The sequence below is a fragment of the Falco punctatus genome (genome assembly GCF_963210335.1).
Source record: "Falco punctatus genome assembly, chromosome: 17".
NCBI lineage: Eukaryota > Metazoa > Chordata > Aves > Falconiformes > Falconidae > Falco > Falco punctatus.
In genome coordinates, this window is record NC_137597.1 from 7169398 (window position 1) to 7191655 (window position 22258).

General features: G+C 41.5%; 3 protein-coding genes across 8 annotated transcripts in view; 2 read left to right on the top strand and 1 right to left on the bottom strand.

Moving 5' to 3' along the window:
- Nucleotides 1–43: 43 nt before the first annotated feature.
- Nucleotides 44–6215, top strand: DDX20 (DEAD-box helicase 20). The gene is made up of 11 exons (XM_080367106.1): nucleotides 44–290; nucleotides 399–493; nucleotides 708–876; nucleotides 1163–1277; nucleotides 1359–1501; nucleotides 1897–2035; nucleotides 2422–2480; nucleotides 3158–3240; nucleotides 3962–4067; nucleotides 4154–4255; nucleotides 4901–6215. The coding sequence occupies exons 1-11, from the start codon at nucleotides 89–91 to the stop codon at nucleotides 6004–6006; spliced, it is 2319 nt and encodes a 772-aa protein (XP_080223232.1). The 5' UTR covers nucleotides 44–88; the 3' UTR covers nucleotides 6007–6215.
- Nucleotides 6216–10606: 4391 nt separating this feature from the next.
- Nucleotides 10607–22258, top strand: part of LOC308054391 (uncharacterized protein) — a 258573-nt gene continuing 246921 nt past the window's right edge. Inside the window, exon 1 of the mRNA XM_080367130.1 lies at nucleotides 10607–10723. The gene's annotated coding sequence lies outside the window, so the exon portion shown is untranslated. The remainder of the gene's footprint in view (nucleotides 10724–22258) is intronic.
- Nucleotides 10723–22258, bottom strand: part of KCND3 (potassium voltage-gated channel subfamily D member 3) — a 130304-nt gene continuing 118768 nt past the window's right edge. For 4 of the 6 annotated variants that reach the window (XM_080367112.1, XM_080367111.1, XM_080367110.1 and 1 more), the window contains 3 exons: nucleotides 20327–20419; nucleotides 16352–16599; nucleotides 10723–14436 (listed from right to left, as the gene is read on the bottom strand). In XM_080367112.1, the coding sequence (XP_080223238.1) occupies nucleotides 14232–14436; nucleotides 16352–16599; nucleotides 20327–20419 (546 nt within the window). In that variant the 3' untranslated portion in view covers nucleotides 10723–14231. Of the gene's footprint in view, nucleotides 14437–16346; nucleotides 16600–17529; nucleotides 17587–20326; nucleotides 20420–22258 lie in introns of all 6 variants that reach the window. The other 2 variants (XM_080367114.1, XM_080367113.1) reach the window with 2 other exon arrangements.

Here is a 22258-nt window from a genome sequence, read left to right on the forward strand (position 1 = left end):
GCGGGGCGGTTGGCGCTGTGCGCATGCGCGGCGCGGGCTAAAGGCGCAGCCGGCGCAGCGCCGCGCTCTGCCGCGTCCTGCCCGCAAGATGGCGGCGCCCGCAGAGGCGGCGGCAGCGGAGACGGGGGGCGGGCGGTTCCGCACGCGGGATGTGCTGGTGCCCGGCGGCCCGTCCGACTTCGGGTCTCTGCTGCTGTCGGCGCCGGTGCTGGCGGGGCTGGAAGCGGCTGGGTTCCACAGGCCGTCGCCGGTGCAGCTGAAGGCCATCCCGCTGGGGCGCTGCGGCCTGGGTGAGCGGGCGAGCCGGGGTGAGGGCCCGGGCGCGGGGCTGGGGGCACCTGGGGCCCACCTGGGCTCCCCCTGGGGCCTGCGGTGACCGCTTTGGCGGCTCTTTGCAGATCTCATCGTGCAGGCCAAGTCTGGCACTGGCAAAACCTGCGTGTTCTCCACTATCGCCCTGGACGCGGTGCTGCTGGAGAACTCCGCCACGCAGGTGAGCCCGGCGCCGGGCCTGCTGCGCGCTGGCCTGGCGCGTTACCTGTGCGGGGAGGGGGGCTTCGCTTTGTGAGGGGGAATCGCTTTTTTTCTTGGGAAAACAGCATTGTCGCCTGTGGGACGTAGTATTTGAGATGATGTTGATTTGATGCTGGGCTTTAATCTTGGGAACCGTTCTGCAGCTTTCAAGGTTTAACCCATGGCCCTTACAGATTCTGATCTTGGCTCCTACGCGAGAGATTGCTGTGCAGATTCATGCTGTAATCACAACTATCGGAATAAAAATGGAAGGCTTAGAATGTCATGTCTTCATTGGAGGGACTTCGTTGAACCAGGACAAAATCAGGCTAAAGAAGTGCCACATAGCTGTCGGCTCCCCAGGTATGTATGAGTTTCACTGTGCTTCAGGTGTCCTGTGATACATCATAGTATGATAATTGGTACTTTTGAAATGTGGGTTGATTTGGTTTTGGTTTGTTTGGTTTTTTTTAGTAATAGGAGATAGTCTCAAAGAGCTATGCCAGAAACATTTAGACCAGGTATTTTTAGCAAGAGATTATTCCAAATATGCTTTTTTTAAGGCTTAATAATTTTTTTTAAATTACAAAATTCATTGCTAGAACCTTTCAATTTCTGATGTTCCTTTTATGTTTTTCTTCATGTGTAGGTCGAATAAAACAGCTTATAGAATTGGACTACTTAAATACAGCCAGTATTCGGCTTTTTATTCTTGATGAAGCAGACAAGCTTTTAGAAGAAGGCAGCTTTCAGGAACAAATCAAGTAAGACAGACCTATATCTGATGCATTTATCAGTAGATTAGATGCATACTTGTTAGTCATTCCCCTTTCTTTGCCTCACAGCTGGATTTACTCTTCACTACCAGCCAATAAGCAGATGCTTGCTGTTTCAGCTACTTACCCTGAACCGTTAGCTAATGCTTTGACCAGGTATATGAGAGATCCAACGTTTGTGAGGCTGAACCCTACTGATCCAAGTCTCATTGGTAAGTAGAGGTCCATTTATTTGTGGTGTTATCAGTAGATTAAGAAAAGTATACTAAAACTAAAACATGTACCTTTAACACTTGTGGTTCTTCATATTTTCCTTCCACAGATGAGTTGATTAATTTATGAGGTATTTATTTCCAGTGTTGATGCGTCTAAAACATCAGTGACATACCTTTCTGAATTTTCTACCCATTCCAAAAATATTTCAGCCTTGTAAGAAAAACCTGTCCTGTAGGTTCTTATTTTGCACGTGTGTGTGTGTTTAAATTTGAAGTCTTTGTTTTAGCTGTGGTGAGGCATGTTGACAGCAGCTTAGCACTGTGCTTGTTTTTATGGAAGTCCTTAACCTGATAGATATTTTTGGTGGTTTTGTTTTTGGTTTCATGCTCAGGGCTGAAGCAGTATTACAAAATTGTGAATTCCCATCCGCTTCCGCATAAAACATTTGAGGAAAAAACCCAGCACCTACATGAGCTGTTCAGCAAGATTTCATTTAATCAAGCCCTTGTCTTCTCAAATCTGCATAGCAGGTAATAAATTTGAAAAAAAATCTGTAAAGAACACACTTGAAAGCAGTGGTTGTAATGTACAGTCATGGGTAAACTTATTAGACCTTCAATAAGGTCTCAAAGCAGTATGCAAATTTTGATCTGACGTACAGCCAGAGGAATGCAGTGTGAAATACTGAAAATGAAGGAATGCTTTATAATGAAGGTATCTCATACACTGTTCAGAGAGAAGGGAGACCTAATACTTGGTTGTAGTTTTCCATCTCTAAGGTGACTATCCAGTCATAAAGATGAAAGTGACAGTTTTGGAATGTAGTCTTCCGCTGTAAAGAACAGCCTGTTAAGAAATGCTCAGGGGCTGTTAAGTCCAGTTTTATTTACAATTTTCATTGTATATTTTCTGTCAGGGCTCAATATCTAGCTGAAATACTAACATCCAGAGGCTTTCCTGCTGAGTGCATTTCGGGTAAGTCCATTCAAAACTTTCTGATTCTGTCAAAGTTGTGCGTAGATATGTCCTAAAATAGGACAATTAATCTTAAATCTTGGTTTGCATGGCTTCTGGTTAAATAACTAATAACAGCATTTGAGTCTTTATGTGTCTTTAGTACTTAAAATATTAATTTTTACAATGATTAACTTACTGCTTTCAGATTTGCTTGGGAGTCATTTTTGTGGATGTCCAGATAAGTGCATTGGCTTATCTGTAAAGAGAAATCTTACTTACGTTTGTAGGTTGAAGCAGCATTTCTTTGGAATGCAGATGTTGAATTTAAATCTGCTTATTTCTGGCTTCTTCATAGAAAGCTGATAGCTGGCACCTGATGTTTATCAGAAACCTTGAAATTTTACTTCAGCAGTATTTTCCATATCTTATGTGTTTAAGTAAAATAAGTCTGTGTTGTTCAAGTGGGTTAAGTATCTACATAATTGGTTTCTCTTTAAAACGAAGCAAAATAACTATTTTTTTTAGCGGATTTCCTTATTTTCCAGTTTCTGTTTGTTCCTCGTTTACTTCTTTGGAACTGATGTTTGAGGAAGGTTCTCTCAACCTTACTTCTGATCTCTACCTACAATTTTAGGAATCAGTGTTTCCAGAATTGGAGGGGAATGTAATATGTTTCTAACCTTTTATCTTTCTAGGCAGCATGAATCAAAATCAGCGACTTGATGCTATGGCTAAATTAAAGCAGTTCCACTGTAGAGTTTTGATTTCCACAGACTTGGTGAGTTAGTGTTTTGTAGCATACATGAGTGTTGCACGTAAACTTGCTTCAGAGAATTAGATTTGACTTGTAATTGAATAGACCATGAATGTTCTGACAAAGCACATGGCTTTAGTGCTGTGAGAGACTTATTTTCGCAGTGAAACTTAGAAATTGTCCCCTGTTTCTCATCTGGTTCAAAAATAATTATATTTATCTGTTGCTTTACAGAAGCTTATAGGTACTTCAGAAGAGTAGAGCTGTTTCCTTTTGATAGCAGTGATGAGGAAGAATAGTTTATTTCTCTAGTACAGTATGCTCACAACAGTAACATCACAAACAGCTTTAAATAGTGCAGTGGCTGTTTCAGGCACTCAGCTTTTTGTTGCTGATTTATTTTCCTCTTCAGTGGGTCATTTGAGGTCCTGTCATTAAAAGATTACTGCATACTGTCAGGTCGGATTTATTTTTTTTTTTTTGTGCTGGGAGGAAAAGCATTCTTGCTTGTATTTGATAGAGAGGAAGGCATAAGAAAAATGATCCCTGGTTTTTATGGTTGCAATGCCATATACCTGTTCCACATGTAAAATGGTAAACTGGCTGGAAAATTATGGGTGCTTTATGGTTATTGTAACAACCAAAAGTTCCTGTATGAGCAGTTTCTCCCAGTTGTATTGTATTTATTTAAAGATCTGTTCAGCATATTCAATTATATATCCCCATCTCTCCTCATTTTCTCAAGACATCTCGCGGAATCGATGCTGAAAAAGTGAATCTGGTTATCAACCTGGATGTACCTGTAGACTGGGAAACGTACATGCATCGTATTGGCAGAGCTGGGCGCTTTGGTAAAAACAGTCATGTGGATTTCTTGAGTTTGCACTAGCTTCACTGGCTCTGGTCAGGTCGTTACACTTTTTGTTGTGTATCACAGGAACATTAGGTTTATCTGTGACATACTGCTGCCGTGGAGAGGAAGAAAACATGATGATGAAAATTGCTCAGAAGTGTAATCTTCAGCTTCATCCTCTACCAGGTATGCTCTGTTCTGTGAATGCAGCTGGTTTTTTGTTGGTTGTTTTCTGTTGTTCAAGGCTTTAGACAAGTCCGCAGGGAACTGACACGTGTCTTCTCTGCGTTAATCTTGTGTACTCTGTGCTAGTGACTACTTGCCTAGCTGCCACAGTTGTTCGAAGCAGTAGGAAATGAACTTAGTGCATGCCTACGGACAGGGAGAGGAATTCTGCATCCAGCTGTTGCTTAAGCAACTACATAACTGACTAGATTTCTGGAAATCCAAGATTAAGCCTTTCTCAGGCTGTAAGATGTAGTAGGAGAAGGAAGGAATAATTGAAGCAGCAGCAGATTTGCTTCAATTTGCTACTCTTGCTTTGCCAGAAGCTGTTCTGCTAGAAATGTGGCATTTGCCGCCTTGCATAAGTTCTTATTTTTTATGTGGTTCAGTAGGATATTGTCTCGATCAACTTTTTTGGTGCCTTCCATGAAGAAAATGTTCTGGCTATTTAAGCTCTTTAATAATTGAAGTGGTTGGTTTGTAGCTCTATTTAACATGTCTTAACATCTTATCTGCGATTTTGCAAAACTTTACTTGGGTACTCATTTGAGTGCTAGAGGGAAGGATGCACTTAATTGAGTGCCTACTTGTTTCCCTTTTGTACAGAGCCTATACCTCCTGGAATGATGGATCAGTTTGAAGATGGGGAGGTAGAAGTCAAACCTGTTATACATACAGGTGCTTCAGTGAATTCTGACACTGTGTGTCTTAGACCAGAGGAACCAGTACTGCAGCCTGTCCAAAATAGTTTTTCAGAGGTACCTCAGCCTCTTTCTAACCTTCCAGGTGATAATTTTTCTGTAGAAAGGCCAAAAAAGGCCCTGAAGCAAAAGCAGGTAAAAAAGTGCACACATTCTGCAAATACAAAAAAAGGTAGTAGAAACCCCCAAACTTCCAGTTGCTGCACAGAACAGAGGAGTAGGGTCAAAACTGTCTCCAGAACGGATGGACAACAAAGCTCTCAGGCTCCAGATGAGGAGGCTTTAAAAAAAAATCTTCCCAGAATTCCATGCTTATCTTCTTTTAAAAACCAACTGAAAAATCCTTGGAGCTTCTCAGAGTTTGTTGAAGACTATGAGTATTTCATTAAGGAAGGGTTGGAGAGAGAGGTTGAGATTTTAAGAAGCTACTCAGGCCCAGGAGAACAATGTGAGCTCCCCAGAAATGGTGGCGTAGAGTGGGAAGAGGTGGAACATTATACAGAGACGACTGCAAATGGTATTGTGTTTGGTGACAGTGATGGTTCATACAGTTCCACAGCTTCCTCCAATAGTAGGGAAAATAACTCCTGCTTTGAAGCATATTCAAATACACAGGAGAAGAATGCTGTTCCCTCTGTGCATCAGGGTCGTGCGGGTTTCTGTCCTGCACCAGAGAAGCCTCAGGAGCTATCACAAGTCCCAAAGCAGAATCAAGTGAAAAAGAAAGTTCTGAAACAAAACGCTAAACAAAAGAAAAGCCATTGCCATCAGTTTTCTAGCCCTTCCTCGAGAAAAACTGAAGACAACTGCTCCTGCAGCAGCTCTTGGGATGATGGTGTTCCACCTGAGGCTTGGAGTTACAAAACCTACTGGAAATCTTACTACCGAGCATGGCAAAACTACTATGCTGCAGTGTCTCGCTATAGGGAAAGTTACAGACAGTTTAACTGGATGAATGCCTATCATGTCAACTCAGTCTACCTTCAGGAACTGCTGAAAAGTGGCGATTGATGTCATGATGCTGCTGTTGACATGTTGAATGATGCTGAATGGACATACCTGTGAAATGCTGGTCTACAAGTACATTGACAAACATAAACAGACATTGTTTAAGATTGAAGAAAAATGTGTCTTTTTCATAAGAGCTGTGTCTAGGTAAATGTTTTATATGCATTCCAGTGATGGTGTTACAAGTTGTTAATAAAAGGAAATAAAAGACAGCTGAATGTTCAGTTGCAATCCTTACAGTCCAAAATAAACAGGAAGATTAAAGGCAGCCACTTACTTGTAAGAAGTCTTTAGTAAGGAGAAAATACAAACTAACCCCTGTTTTATTTGCTTGACTTGTCTTCCATGTGACTTTGGGGTGAAGATGAGTTCGCCATAAGACGACATAGTCTGTTTATAGTTGGTGACTGTTCCATTTTCCGTGATACTCTTTATTAAACACCAGGCACTGTTTATATACCAGTTAAGTGTCAGAGTGAAACCTGCATCTCTGCCTGTGTTGCTAATTTAAATCCAGTTAATTAACATTTTATAAATAACATTTCTGTAGCTAGGTCTATGGCAAGCAGTGCAGTAGAGGATGGTTTAATTATGTAGAAAATGTGCAGCAATCATAATTGGTCTGTCCCTCTGGGTGCAGCAATATCAGACTTGCCACACTTACAGGAGAGTTTTAATTAGAAATGAAATTACCTATTAGTACTAAAACTAAATACTAAATTGGTATTTCCTGTTTGGCTTGCACTGCTTTGTAGGTAGGTGTCCTGAAGCAGGGAAAGATGAGAGTTCTCGCTGGCTTAGGCTATGGACCCTAGGCTGACTCTGTGCTGATTTTGAAACTTCATCCTCTAGCTTTGGTGTGTTTGGGATCATAGAAACAGATTTCTTCAGCTAGTTTCTTTGGTTTCTCAAAGTTCACTGCAGCACATGCAGTCTCAGGGTTTTTTTGTTTGTTTTTCTTGAGCAGCATAAGGCTGGAATTTTCTTAGTAAAAGCACAGTGCTGCACTGCTTCCTCCCTGCTATGAACTACACTTCCAAGGAGACTTGCTTCTTCAATTCGGTGAATGGATGTCCTCAGGGATGCTTGATTGCTCACCTTCTGCAACTTTCAAATTCATGTTGAGAAACACTAGGTTTTTGCTTGGCTTCCATAACTCACTTGCTGCCTGAGTGTTCCTGATGTTCTTTTGCAAAATTCCCAGTGTGAATCCTGTGGTGTCCCTGGCAGCACTTCCGACCTTTTCTGGGGGGTGGTAGGTGTAAACTTTATACCGCGTCATTCAGTTCTCTTCACCGTGCAGACCTGTAGCGTTGCCGAGCTGCTGAGTGGCATAGCCCTTTAGCCTGGGGTGGCGAGCAGGGCGGCTGTCCTGGCCGGGGGGGGCTGTGGGTTCCCTGGGGCTGGGTGCTGCTGGCCCCTAGTGGGTGTCGGCCCTTGCTGCAAGAGCGGCGTGCTCTGTAAGCGGTTCTGTGCTGCTCTCACTGCGGGGGAGTTCGAGCTCACCTAATCAGTCATTTTAATTTCTGCTTAAAGAATTTTGAAAATTTTTACTAACGTCTGTAAGTGGCGCTTTCTGACATGGTTAAGGTGAGATCGGTTCTGCTTGGTTTGTGGTTGAAACAAGCTGTGAGACTGTCTGCAGTATAGAATGCAAGACTGGCCTAAACGGAATTGCCAAAATGAGATTGCCTTTTAAAAGGAAGGCTTAAGATTGTGGATTAAATATAACAAATACCTCATTAGGAGAAGTATTTTTCTTTCTGTATGTGTTTTCTTGCCTGACTCCCTCTGTATCACAAATTCCCCCAGGGAGGGTGTTTGCCCAGATTTTGTCTGCATTGTTTGAAAAGGCCAAGATGATACAATTTAGTTTCCCAGATGAATTTTGTTGCAATTCTTACCATTCAAAAGGAGGATACCGTAGAGATGCACTTAGGTACATTTGCATTATGGCTGTCATGTAACACCTTGGATATCTTGGTGTTTTCATTAACAGTTGTTTAAGTAGGAGTTAATAGTATTAAATGCAACTCGAGTGGCTTAGGCCAACACCCAAATTTCTCCAAAAGGACCTCCCAGAATTTTTTTTAGAAGAAATTTACAGAATCATCTTGGTATTTGTGGCACATACTCTGTTTAATCCAGATTGGATACATCAGGTACAGCAGTGGCACAAGACTCAATACTGTAAATGATATACAAGTTTCAACATATGCACTACAATTCCAAAAGAAGACAACAGGAAACTTGGTTCTTCTAGAAAGTTGTTCTCAAATGAAGCTACCTGCAGTTGTATACAGTACATTTTGTATCTCCTCTGATGTAAGCAAAGCCCATTTATAGTACGAAAATAGAAAATAATAAGGTTGAGAGCTTCTTAGAACATAAAACTTCTAAAGAAAACACCATTGCATTGGAATGCCTTACTGATTTATCAAAAATATACCATCACACGCATTTTTTAAGATACTTCATTGGTCCAAGGAGCCAGTGGGAGCTCCCAGTCATAGTTGCAACGGAACGGAGAAGAGCATTCGATATGGTTGTTAACTTCTCACCCAGACAGCTGTGTGACTTCTGTGACTAGCACTAGTTTAAATCAAAATGAAAAGAAACACGTGCACACATATACACACAAAGTAACAGACTACTGACTGAGAACAAAACTCAAGAAGGAATTTTCACAAGCTCTTTGTCACCTGGTCTTTTGACTGTTCCACCTGAATGTGTTCTAGCACAGTTTTTGCATTCTGAACATAAGTAGCAGTATTCTTCTGCTATGCTTTCTCCAGAATTCTCTATTGTAGTTTGTAGGTGTTCATGAATTGAGCTTCAGTTATGGAAAGAGGAGGTATTAAATTCTACACAGCTTGTATAATTGGCAAAGAGAGGTGAAATGACTTCTTCGAGGTCACTTGGTGATTCATCAAGACAATCGGGAGTAGAACATAGGTTCCTGATTCTAAATCTCCTAGCTCTAGTCAATGTGCATGCTGCCTTCTGTTTGGTCTTAAAGTTTTAGAAAGATAAAACAATTATGAAGAGTGTTTATGGCATCATTAGCTGTGAAGCCTAAAAACTTGAGCTCTGAAGTCATATATCTAGTGCAGTTGCTCGAAGTGTTGGAGAAAAAGAAGTGATTTTTTTTAAAAAAAATCAATTAAGATGTATTTGGTTGGTAAATTATATGGAAAAGGTATGTTATTCACCCAACTTTAAAAGCAGAATAAAGCTTTCAGTTCAAAGCTGCTGATACTTGCAAGCCATCCATCAATGCTGACTTTGTAACTCTGCCATAGTCCAACATAGAAAAATTATTACAGCATCTAAGGGGTGTTGCAACCTATAAAGTAAATGTGATTTTTAATTTACTGAATTTGCTTTGTAATACATGTAGGGTACAACGTGTTTACAACCTCTTACTTAAAAAAGCAAAATATTTGAAGAAACATTGCTTTTGTTAGCTGGTATTAATCTGGTTTTCATGCGCACACCTTAAGCTGTCTAAACTAGAATGATAAATGCTGCTTTGCAGTATAAATATATTCTCAACTGTTTCAGGTTAAACAAGTAGCGTTGATTAAAATTTAGTATTTCTGGCCAACTGTAAAGGAGGAGGTATTTTGAATTACCAGCTAACCTTATTCTACACTAAAGCCATGTGTGTTACTTAGTTTACCTTTTCCCCAGTTCACTTTTAGCAATGATAATTATTTGACAGACAAAAGTAGTCTCTGGGAGAAGAATTTGCAGTAGAAAGTTTTATGTTCCTCTTACGCTTATAGGCAGCTAACTTACAACGTGGAAAGGAAAATAATTTAACATGGTGCGAGGGAGTATAATGGCAGCAAGAGAGGAAAAAAATAAGGAAAGAATTATGGCTGAACAGCAGGGGGAAAATCCTTGACATTGAGATCTATTAGTCTGGAGTAAGCTCTCCAGGGAAGCGGTGGGAGTCCTTCCCTTGGAGAATTTTAAATCTAATCTAGAGAAAGCAATGCAGTGTATTGTAGTGAAGGATCTTGTGCTAGCTGAGGATGAAATTTTTTAATTCTTCCATTTCTGTGTACCAAGATGTGTTATCTGTGGCCTCTTCTTTATGGGTGTCCTTAAGATTTTTAAGGGAATTGAAAGTAAAAAGGTGGGTTTTAGAAAAAGTAGATGGAAGCCAAAGCTTAGATAGATGTGAAAGGTACTTCTCATCATTCTTTGCCAATTGGGTGTGATTCCTTCTGTTAGCAGTCCAATGCCAGGTGAGAAGAGAATAAATCTATTAATACAATATGCTTGAAAATCTGAAAATATTTTTCCCTCAGAAAAGGCTTTGGAAAGGAAACAAAATGCTCGGAAAAAGGTGTTGCTCCTTTGAGTTTTTTAATATTGCTTTATGAAAGACTGAAAAATAATCCCCTTCCGCTTGCTTTTTGTACAAACAATCCATTTTTATCCTTTTTTTTTAATGAACATTTCTAAAACTGTTAAGAAGTCATAAGGAATTTGGGGGAGGGGAAGGCTTTTGAAATGAACTGCCAACATGCTATTGATGTTTTGTTGAGCAGTCTTGCTAATGAGGCTGTTTTTTTACCATCTGCCTTTCAGAAAGGTATCGGGACTAGAACCTACCTATGTTTCTGGATGCTTCTTCTCCCGGAGGTGGCCCACACCTGAAGAAGCCCCCTTCCATCTGCATCAGGAATGAGCAGGATTGCAGGGGTACGTGATGGTTTTCGTATCCGTATCAGTGTATGTGTATGGCCCTGGGGAAAGCGAGAGGGATGCTGGTGGGGCAGGGCAGCACTGGGGACCGTCGGAAAGAATGCTCCAAATCCTTCAGTTAAAGTTCTGGCCTAGTAATTTTCAGGAGTGACTTGGCCTTATCTCAGGAAGAGTTTATAAGTTGCTATTTAAAGATTATAAAGAGCCTTGCAGTTTAGTAAAGCTATTTGCCTAGGAATAAATGGCTGTAGTGCAGTTTCCATGGTCTTCTGTGCAAATGCTTTCCCTTCTTCTCTGTGTTTCATCTGAAGGATGCTATGTTATGCCCTACCAACCACTGATAGGATGGTGATAGATTCTTGTCTTTGCTGTTTCAATGAATGCACAGTGCTCTCATAATGAGGATGTAGCTCTGTTGGGCAATCCAGGACACTTTTGTACTAGCATATTTTCAAGTGCTTTTGGAAGCATTACTCAATCTACTTCAAATCAGGGTATAAAGGGAGCTAATGCCTCCATTAAAAATATTTTTAGCCCTGTTCCTCTAGGCACAGACTCCCTTAATTTTGTATCCTTTGAAAGTCTGTGCTGAGGTTCTAACTGCATGGGGCAGCACCTGCTAAGTTAATGGTGGAAGAGGCAGGCCATGTGTTTTTGAGCAAGGATAACAATGATTCGTCTTCTGTGGAAGAGAATAAAGGCCATGGCTGCATGACATGATTGACAATCTGAGCCCTAGCAGCCAGCCAGAAACCCCAAGGACTGGCTTGCCTCCTTAATTTTTTTATTTAAAGCGCTTTGATTGATAGCAATTAAATGCACCAGTAGTGCTTTAGACAAGGGCTGCCATGATTGCTATTTACAGATAAAGAAATGGGTGCAGAAAGATGAAGTGGCTTGTTTACCACGCCACAGTAAATCAGGAATAAGAAAGGCAGCACCGAGAATCCATGTTGAGTCCCTGACTCTTTGTAATGGTTTACTCCTGCGCATTGGAAGGAACGCTGTACCCTGTCAGTACGGTAGCATTTAACCCTTGTTCTGTGCCAGTGTAAATGAGGTTGCAAGGTGGTAAGTGGTGGAGAGCAAGGCCTCTGATCTACAAGGGTGAGGGTGTTTAGATGGGGAGCAGATGATGACCAATAATGAAATTATAGCAAAGGAAAGATTAAATTAAAACATCAAGAAAAAACTCAATCATGGTAAGGTTAACTGCAGTATAACCTCCTACAGGAAGCAGCAAAGGCAGAGAGTTTTAATCATTTAGAACAGGACTAAACATAGTTTTGGGTAACATATTACAGCACTGGAATAAATGACTATAAGCTGATGCAGCTACTGAAGGCTTAGCCATAGCCCTAATATTCCTAGAATGTTATAGGTTTCTAAGGAGGGTATTGAGTTAATGCATCAGCCATCTGAGCCCACTCTATAGACTAATAGGTTAGGAGTGCTAACAAAGCGGATTGCTAGCTCACATGTTTAAGTCGGCATGTAGGTCTATTTATCTATCTGTACATGTATGTGTATTTATTCATATGTGTATGCATGTATATGTGTATATAAATATTACATCAGAATAGATTATGACAGATGTTAAAAAAAAGTCATTCCTTTGCTGAATCAGCCTCAAAACTGCTTTGAGTAGTTCTTTAACGTTGGTAAAATCACTGTTCAGAAACAGGACACTTGAAATGTTTCCTTGTTATCTACAAGCTGTTGGGGGCTAGGTGCATTGCCATTTGTGGGTATGTGTAGGGTCTTGAAGAGGCATTTGTGCATGACCACGATAATTAGCCAAACAGTATATGACAAGTGAAAAGGTGGGTGACGTTGTTCCTCACTCTGCCCTTCATGGGTCACACTTGTTATGAAAAGGGGACTTGAGAAGGGCAGACTGGAAGAAGAAAGTTACTGTTCTTGGGGGGTGGAATCAGTTACGTTTCAGGACCATGTATTTCCTTACAATAAATCATTCCTAGAAAATTCTGAGAAAGAGGCGCTAGGACTGACCACAGCTTTGTCAGAAGTATTTGCTTCTTAGCAGTACCACACAGTGTTACTTCAGTTTTTGGTTGACTAGAATTGTGTGACTTTTCCCAAACTAAGTGTAGGAACTGCAAAAAGAAAATGCTGTCTCTACCACACTTTATCAAATGTTTCCCAAACTCGAGTACTGCTCCTCCTCCTTCTCAAGTGGATGCGTGCTGTAGATCCTGTGCTGGGACTGGAGAACTAAAATTGCTAACCTAGTCTACCCCCCAAAATCAGTGCAACCCAGAAGCCATTGATGAGACAACTGGAGCCCTAAGACTGTGAAAAAGCCAAATACCTCTCTGTCCATGCAAGATATTTGGCTCTGGGGTTAATTATTATCAAGTATAGATCCAGACATTATTTGGCTACTATTTACAATGGGTTGTATGTCCAGTGCTAGCAAAGAAATTTATATATATCAAAATCAGAAATTAAAAAGCATGGGCATACATTACAAGAAACCTCTGTTAGACTTAGGAACGCTTGATGCAGTTGAGTTCAGTGCTTTCTCATTCTTTGCCATTTGTGTGTACAGTATTAAAAAAGAATCCTACTTTTTTTTTTTTTTCCTTTTTAAAAATACAGAACTGGTAGTCTAGTCACACTCTTACAAGTAAGTGATAACAAAAATAGAAAGCAGATACCCATGTGGGACTAAAACTCTACTAAAGCCTGTCCTTTTTTTTTTCCACAAATATGTTTTCACAGACAATAATTAGCAGACAAACACACTGTTTGCAATTGCACTGTATTGACTTAAAAGGCGGATACAAAATTGTCTAAATAAAGAATGCCATCCAGGGTGAAATAGTTGTGTGTGTGTGTGCGTGTGCACATACGTGTGCTGACACATGCTTGTATTTTCCTACTGTGCACCAATCATGGAAGCATGCTCTGCTCTTTGTAATTCAGTGTTTCTGCGCACGCACACACACAGAGGAATGGAAATAGATTTCTGTGACAGGTGGCTTCTTTGTCTAAATCTTTTCCTATAAAAGAAAAAAAATGTGAAATTTTGGTTGGTTTAAAGGTTCTGCTCCATGAAGAAAAAAAATTCACAAAATCCATTGTTTTTCACCTTTTCAGTCATTTCCTCATGAATAAATATTATCCATTAAAAACCTTTAAAAAGGTGCTGCGATACACAGTGTTATATTTCTGTTTTCTTTATTGACTCTTGTTGCCATGATGATTCTTTTCCTCTGGCATCTGCAGGTGATCATGGCACAACACGCTCTCCTCCATGCAGGCTTTTTCCTTTAACCGGCCTCTTCTTCCCTTTCCTAACCCTTCCTCAGTCCACAGTATGAATGCGAGTCTGAAGAAAGCTGCCTCGTTAGGTCTCCATTGCTAATTCGATGACAAAAGGTCAGGTTGGTCCATCCAGGCACAATTTGCAGCAAGAAAGGAACATGGAGGTGTGGAGGGAGAGGGGCACTGGTCTTCCAGCCTCCTTCTGTGCATGAGACGTCTTACAAGGCAGAGACCTTGACTATGTTGCTTGTGGTGGTGGTGGAAATGTTCGTGGAGTGGCCGGGGCTGCTGGGCGGAGGTCTATTCTCACCTTCTGGCGTGAGTGCCGGTGGTGTGGGGATGCTGATGATGGCTGTGGTTATCTGGGCAGTTTTGCAGTTCGGTCTCAGCCCATCATCTGATTTCATGTTGAGACTGGAACGACTAGAAAACAAATTTAGTGTTTGGCTTTTTTTTTTTTTTTTTCAAACAGGCAGTAGAAAGGTTGGGAACGGGAATGGTAGTTGTTCTTAATCAGTATCTTACTGCTCTGAACTAAGGGCATAGAAATACTCAGAAGACTCCATCTAAATGTTCTTCCCAGTTCCTGCAAGGCATCATTTATTTCTACCCAGATTACACTAAGCTTTTGTAATATTCCCCCTGGTTAGGATATTGCTTTTCACAGGGCAAATCATTCTGTTTCCATTTCATTCTTGCATAATTCTAGTTTAATTAAGAGGACATCTAAATATACCGTCCTGTGTACTGCATCTTTTCAGAGCACAGGTAGTTCTTTCTGAGAAAGGTATGTTGTCTTCCTTGCATTTCAAATACCTCTTTCAAATTCACTGTCCCTTGATCTTTTCTATTTTTTCGTCTGTCTGCAGTAGTTTCAAGGATCTGGCAGCTGGGAGCATTCTTATTAGATCTGCATCAATTGCATCCTATAATTAATTACAGAGGGAAAATGATAGGTTGATTGCTGTGCATCTGCACAGCTACAGGAGTCTGCTATTACCAGCCACACACGTTCATTTTAAACACAAGGCCATCCTTTGAAAATGTAAAGCTCCCAGTTGGAAAGCTGTTGCTGTTGTTATCTCAGAGTGACTCACCAAGGGGATGTTTCTTGATCTCTCAAGCATCCCAAGAACGGGCCAGAACCCATTCTGTTCCCCAGTTGCCCCAGTCATGAGCTGAGAGTGGGGCAGTTTTAGGGACTGGGTTGTTCTGCCAGTGGTAACCAGTACACCCGGTTAGTTGCATTCCACATGGAAAACAGCTTAAAAGCTTTTTTTTTCTCTCTCTCTATTCTTACACAGTTTGGTAAGCAAGTGAAGTAACCACCAGTGTTGACATTTAAAATGTCACTGGCATCTGATTTAGCACCCGCTGAAATAGACAGAATAGTTGACATTCCCCTGAATTACTGTTGCAGGTGCTGGTTTAAACTATTGTCATATTGAAACTGCAATAGCTAGAGACTGGTTTTGTGCTTATTTATTCATAATTCATTCTCTGAAATGCCCTTCTGACTTCACCCTGGCACAAAGTAGTCACTTGCCGCCCTAAAGGCAGCTTTATTTCGGTTTCTAGATCCCTTTATTAGAAGTGGGGAGAAGAATGGTAAGTTCAAAACCAGCCTGGTGCACAAGAAGCTTAATGGGCTGAGGGGGATTTAGAAAGTAATTTAGTATTTGCAAGAAAGGTATGGTGAAGAAATTATTTTTTCAGCTTATAGTTACGTATAAAATGAAAATGTCAAAATTTTCTGTTAAGAGACACTTCTTCACCTGTGTCACTAAAGGCTTTTTAGGTAGACACCATTGTGAAATTCCTCCTTATTTGTTTCCCGGTGATGCTTGATGCTTACAGTTGCAATTTAGACTTTTGGACAACAAAAATCAGTGAAGTCAGTGTGTCCCTGGTGGGCCATGTCAGTGTATACAGCTCTCTACAAGACGCCAGATTGGCCAGTAAAGGCTTGGAAGTACTGGGCTGTCTGGGAGGTGGGCTGTGAAGCAGTCCTGTGCCAGCTTTGGTGAGAGGCTCACAGATGGGACCTGCTGCCTCCTGCACGTGTGGTTAGCACTTCATAGGCAGCTGTCAGCTGGAATTCATTCTTCTATGTCCAGTCTGGCTAGAGCAGAGCTGCACTAGAGCCTAGCTTTGGTTCTTCCTGGAACAGCTAGGAGCCACTTCCCTTGGGTTGGCATTAGAAGGAGGGAAACAAAGATGCTCCCAGCACCAGACCCCTCTCCCTGGCTGGAGAACAGGCCTGTAAGAACACCCAGTTTGATAACAGACTTCAGAGGTTTGCATGCAGTAGTTAGCAGCAAGAGCCTACTTACTGTACCTTGTTGTAAGCGAGGGCTGCTCACTGCACTGGATATGGATGGTGCTGAGCTCCTGCATGCTCCGGAGGCGGGTGGCTGGCACACTGGAGTTGGGAAGGTGAGTGGTCTTCTTGTTACGGCGAGAACAGCAGGAGGTGGTCAGTCCATGGTGACTGGACAAGGAGGGGCTCCGAGAAGAAGGATAGTTTTGCATCGAGCTCTCCATGCAGTTCTGCTCAAACAGTTGCTCATCTATGAACTCGTGGTTCTGGCAGGGGAAGAAACAGTGCCGTTACTCTCTGGTGACACCGACAGCTTTGGCCCAACAGCAGTTTGTTTTCAACAGCACCTTTTGCTAGGTTGGCGGGATGTGTCAGCCCCTTGTCTGTGTAAGATGCTCTCTGCCTCCATGCCTGAAATGATTGGCACTAGGCAGATCTTAAAAATAAATGATCCTGCCCTTTCAGTCACTGCAACCAAGAGAAGGTTTTGCTCTCCTGCATCAGTAAGGGAATGAGAGATGCTGTTGCAGTGACACAAGCGTATCTATTAATGCTGCCTTGCTTATGCTTGCTGCCTTGCTGAGATGGTTAATATATCGTGTTCAAATTTCCTTTCATTTTTGTGTCTGGATTCTAAAGTGGCTTCAAAAAGTTTGCAATGCCACATGGTTATGAAACCCAAGAGGAGATTCATGCTCCTTTTTCTTTGTGCCTGGGGACAGGATTGTGTTTTCAGTGACCATCTTGACATATAACTTAATGGCAGGATGTTGCTTGTATTGGCTATTGGGTTCAAAGAATACCTGCAGGTCATTGGGTGCTGTTAGCTGAGTGGAAATGAACATGGCAGGTGAGAGTGGGAAGTGTACAGGGCAAGGAAATCAGAAAGCTGAATCGGTAAAGAGTTTTTGTGCTAAGGAACAAGAAATCCTGAAAGAAAGAACTCATATGCCTGTATATGAACACCAAAGTAGTTCTAGTGAACATACTTTATCCAGTCAACCATGGTGAAGGCAGCCATCGGTTTTCATTGGAACAACTAACAACTCTCACAGGAAACAAGAGCACTAGATAGCCAAAAAGAGCCACGTGCACAGGCTCCCAAGGACAAGAGCAGGAGCGAGAAAGGAAGCAAACACTCTCCAGACATGTCACAGAGACCACAGAGAAAAAAGATTGAATTAAAAAGGAAATACCTTGATGGTGGAAGTTCGTACAGATAACAGGGGATCATCCACAAGATAGGACAATCCCTACGGGACAACATGCCAACAAAAGATAAAAACACAGTTGATTGTCCATTCCAGCATTCAGAAGTTTAGTCCCAGCATTAGATCTATTGCCTCAGCATTCCAGCCGGCTTGCTCAAGTTTGAATGGGCAATGGGACCTTCTCTTTACCAAACCTTGCCTGAATCAGACCCCTTTGTTCCTTCCTTCTCAGACTTGAGCTTTTTAGTATTATATTCTTGGAAATAGAACAAAATTGGTACCAACTTTATACTTTGACCTTCTGAGAGCCCAAGGCAAAGGAAAACAAAGTTTCAGCTGCTGATTCGCAAGTACCAAATTGGAGTTGTATCACCATTGGGTCACCAATGGATATGGGTTTTGATCATACTCTGTGGAAACTCAGAAGAAAGGTTTGGATTGAAGGAATGGATTCAAGGCACTCAGCATTTGGAGGAAACATGGCATGTGAATGTCCATACTCAATCTGGGAGTTGGAAGGAGTAGAAAAAAATTCCTTTTGTTTGAACAAACTCCACCTGTTGTGTTAACATGACAAAGTAATCTCTGTTACAGCAGCTAGAAGTACGTTAGGGTCACTTTGCCATGACACACCAGATTTGTGAGCCATTCAATTGTAAGCCTGTATGCTAGTGATGACCACAGCTACCATGACAATAAAGTGTACTTTTAGAATCCTTCTGCCTCGTTTAAGGAAAGGTGAATTGCCCATTAAAACAAGTTTGCAACCACGGTACATTCCTCATTCCATTCCTGCAACTTGGTCACAAAATGACTCTTCAGTGTTCAAAAATTCCTTTACTGTGATTTAAACTTTTGGGAGGACAACTGTTGCATAGTATTTTAATAGATATGTGAACTACAGAATTTCCATACAAGCTGATTGAACTATTTTGATTCATAATTTCAGACCAGGATCCAAGTTTGCTATGTGATTTGATGGTAATTACATCATGGTAATAACTGGCTGAAAAATGTGGGGGAAAGCACATTAAATATTGTGCAGATTCCTATCTAGGTTTTAATCAAAATTCAAAGTATCACTGTTATTGCCACTCTTTTCATTTGGAACATTTTCAACCACTGAGACTCGGTGTCTGAGTAGGTTTGTTTGCTGGAGGCAGTCTAGCTTTGTTAGTGTGGAAGGCTAATACATCCACAAATTAGGATATGCTTTGGCCACGTTGCTGCCAGCACCCTAACCAGCTCATTAGCAACAGAGCAACTCATGCAGCTCCCAGAGATGTTCATCTGCCCTGTGCAGAGGTCAGAATTTTTATAAGCCTTTACAAAATCAGGGCCTTACAAGGGTAGACCCTGGAGGCAGCATTGTCAGCTTTTGTTTGCTTCAGCCAATTTGTTAAAGTTTTCAAATTAAAGTGAAATATGGGTCATAGTAGTGAAGGTTTTAAGCATAAAGTTCTAAACTGAAGAGTCAGATTGTGAAATATCTGCTTGTTATGTAACATTCAAAATTGCTAGAAATAAAGACAAGATGAGTCTTTTAAAATAAATTAAATAGTCATTGATACAGGAAGAATCAGTTTACTGTCCTTGGAATGATGACCTTTATAGCTCTTTGTGATAAACCAGCTGTACTCAGCAGGTCACTGTAATTAATCAGTCATCTTCTTCCATTGTATCGCTGAAGCCTAAGTGGTGTTATTCCAGCATAAGCTGAACTATGGAAGTGAAGGTGATTTATCTAGAAGAAAGCTTTCACAAGTCAGAAATCAAAAGTACATTTGATGATGGATGCAGATAGAAAAAGGCATGAATATTTCAAGTGTTAACCTCTCTTCATTCTTTCTAGAATGAATCATGGTATAGATAATGTGCTCCTTTTCTGCAGAACCTTATACATATACCTGGAAGTAAAACATATGTGTCAAATAAATACCTGGAACATTCCCAGAGAGTTCTGCATACCGAATCACTTACTATTGATAAATAAAATTCTCATTCCCAACACCTTGTGTGATGCAAACAGAAGAGTCATCTTATAGAAACTGCTTGACTGGCTTTAAGATAAATTACCTGCTCTTGTAACCAGAACTACAGTGAGAAAAAGATATGTGCAACCTTTAAACCCATTAAGAGAGTTCATCTGCTGTGTGCCATATAAAGGGCTAAAGGTTATTTTTTTCCAGACTGTTGGCACTGGTGACCAGGTTGTAGTGTGGAATCACTGACAGCCTGACATCTTCCTCCTCTTAAAGTAGCAGAACTGTCCTTTAATTATTAATTAGCACAAGTAGCAAGTATATATGATGTGTGACTGACAGCACAAGACAAATGCACTTTTCAAAAAAATGCATTTTTCTCCTTCAAAAGCACTGAAGTAATTAAACTTAACATAAACCTTGTTTATAGGATTTCCCTAACCCCATGCTGAAGAGTTGTTTGCATTCAAGTGAACTTGCCTAAGCAGCCTGCTTTTGACTTTCTACTGGTGTAGATGACTGTGGAGCAGCAGATAATCACATCATTATCCCTTTGCATAGTCTTTTGTTTTGTTTTGTTGTTGTTGTTAAGATGACAATGAAATAGATGTGCATGTAACCCACTGCAGAATATTCTTTGGAGCTCGAGCATGAGCCCCCCCGGCGTAGTTCGTAGGTCTACTGAGTGTGTCTAACTGAGTGCCACTTCAGAGCATACTGTGTGCACAGCTTTTCCATAGGAAACCTGGGCCAGGCACAAGGCACAAGGTAAGATGGAAAAGGATTGTGTTGCTACTTACGGTTGTTTTTTCCAGGCAGTGCAGCAGGTGGTGATGTTGGCTTTCAATTAAGGAGGTGCCTTTAGCCATGTGCTGTTCATCTTCAGTGGATCCCTGAATAGCCAGAAAAAGAAGGGGGGTGGGGGACACCAAAACCCAAACCAGGTGTAAACCCATGAAAATAAACAGAACCTCCAGCTTTAGCTTTCACAGGGATAAAGAGAACAATTTCAGTGTTGCCAGCTCTCAGGTTTTTCTCATGACTCTTACGAGGTTACCTCATTGTTTTCTTAATGATTTGGCTTGTAAACTGAGGTGGGGAGCTCAGCTTTCATTCAAAACCAGTGAGTTTCTAGCCATTTCATAGCTGGGGAGGAAACCTGGGAAGTACTGTTGATATGCTATCAAGGCTCAGAATCCAGAAGGTAGGGAAATAAGAACTTGTGTTGTTTTATTTTTCAAAAAAAACCATTAAGACTTTTAAGCTTGGCATGACCTTTGAATGCCAACAGATGTACCCTGAACTCTAGTCTCTGTTAGGAGGCAAAACACAAGCTGTCTTGCTTTTGCTGAGCTGAAAGCCTGACTCTGCCTGACCTTCAGGGCTGCTCAGCACTGGGGCTGTTAGAACTTGTGTGTGTTATTGCCAAAGCCTCCTGAGTCACAGCTACATGCCCAATCAGAAAATGTGAACCTGGGCTTTGTGTTTTGGACTTGTAATGCTGTTTGTGGAGACAGGACTCCTGGCTCTGTCTCTCCTCCTCATGGATGTTGCCAGTTGTTCTCTATACTTTGTACCTGCAGTGTATTAAAAGGGGGGTGCTCTTTCCCTGCCTCAGTGTACGTGGTGGGGAGTTTATAGTAGGTCCTGAGGACTGGGTTCAGTGCAGACTAAGGTGTGTAACCTCTCCTGTGGCCAAGCCCTCTTTCAAAGACAGGGAGAAGGGAGGAACAGGCAGATGCTATGTATGTAACAGTTAATCTATATAAATCATCCCATTCAAGCATACTTCAAATTAAGAAGCATTTGGCAGCAGTGGCAAAGGATTTATGTTCACATGAAATGTGACAGCAGTTCCCTAGGAGAAGGAAGGTCCCACTTATGGATTGCGGCTTTCACTCCGTAGAAAGGCTTACTGTGATTTATATTTTAGTAATGCAGTGCACAGGTGTCCTGCAAACTGACCAGGAGGATTCCACTGTGCGTCACAGCACAAAACCAGAACAAGGCAAGCTTGTGCCAAAGGGACCACGATACAGATACTTGACTTGTACAGCAACATCTGTACAGTTGGGGACCAGCTTTCCCCTTTTTCCCCCTGCGTACTTAAACTGCTGAAGTGTGGCGAACAAATTTGTAAGCTAATTCAGAGAGTAGGGTATGCATAGAGTCAAGCAGGCAGCCTGTGCCATCTGGGAAGGGATTGGGTACGGCTGGGAGTATTTAGGTCGAAAAACTATTAAAAGGAGTGGTCCCTTCTAGAAACAGAAGAAGGGTTGAGGGGGATGAGCTGCTTTTTGGCATGTCTGTTTAGAGACTCCTGGTTGGAAAGGCTTATTGGGGCACTTTTGCTGCTCTGTTCTCAGCTTCTACATCAGGTATGTGTATGTGTGGTGATTTGGGGAAGAGACTGCTCAGACTGCAGTGTTATTAGTGGTTAGGATAAGCTACAGATCTCAGACCAATCTCTGTGCTTTTGTTAAGCTGAGGGGCTTGATCTGCTTGAAACAGCTGAAATAGAAATGGATAAGAGGTTAGGAGCTTGAGCTCAGTATATAATATTTAGCTCATGCAGAAAGCTTGGCATCAAGCATTCATCAAAACAGCAGTAGGCCAATTTAGTCAACTTGGGTGTGTGTGGGGAAGTCCAGTACTCTGTATTTTTTATTTCTGTGCTGTATCGGTGAATCAGATGCTTACATTCCTCAAAATACAGCATGTCGCTTACCCTA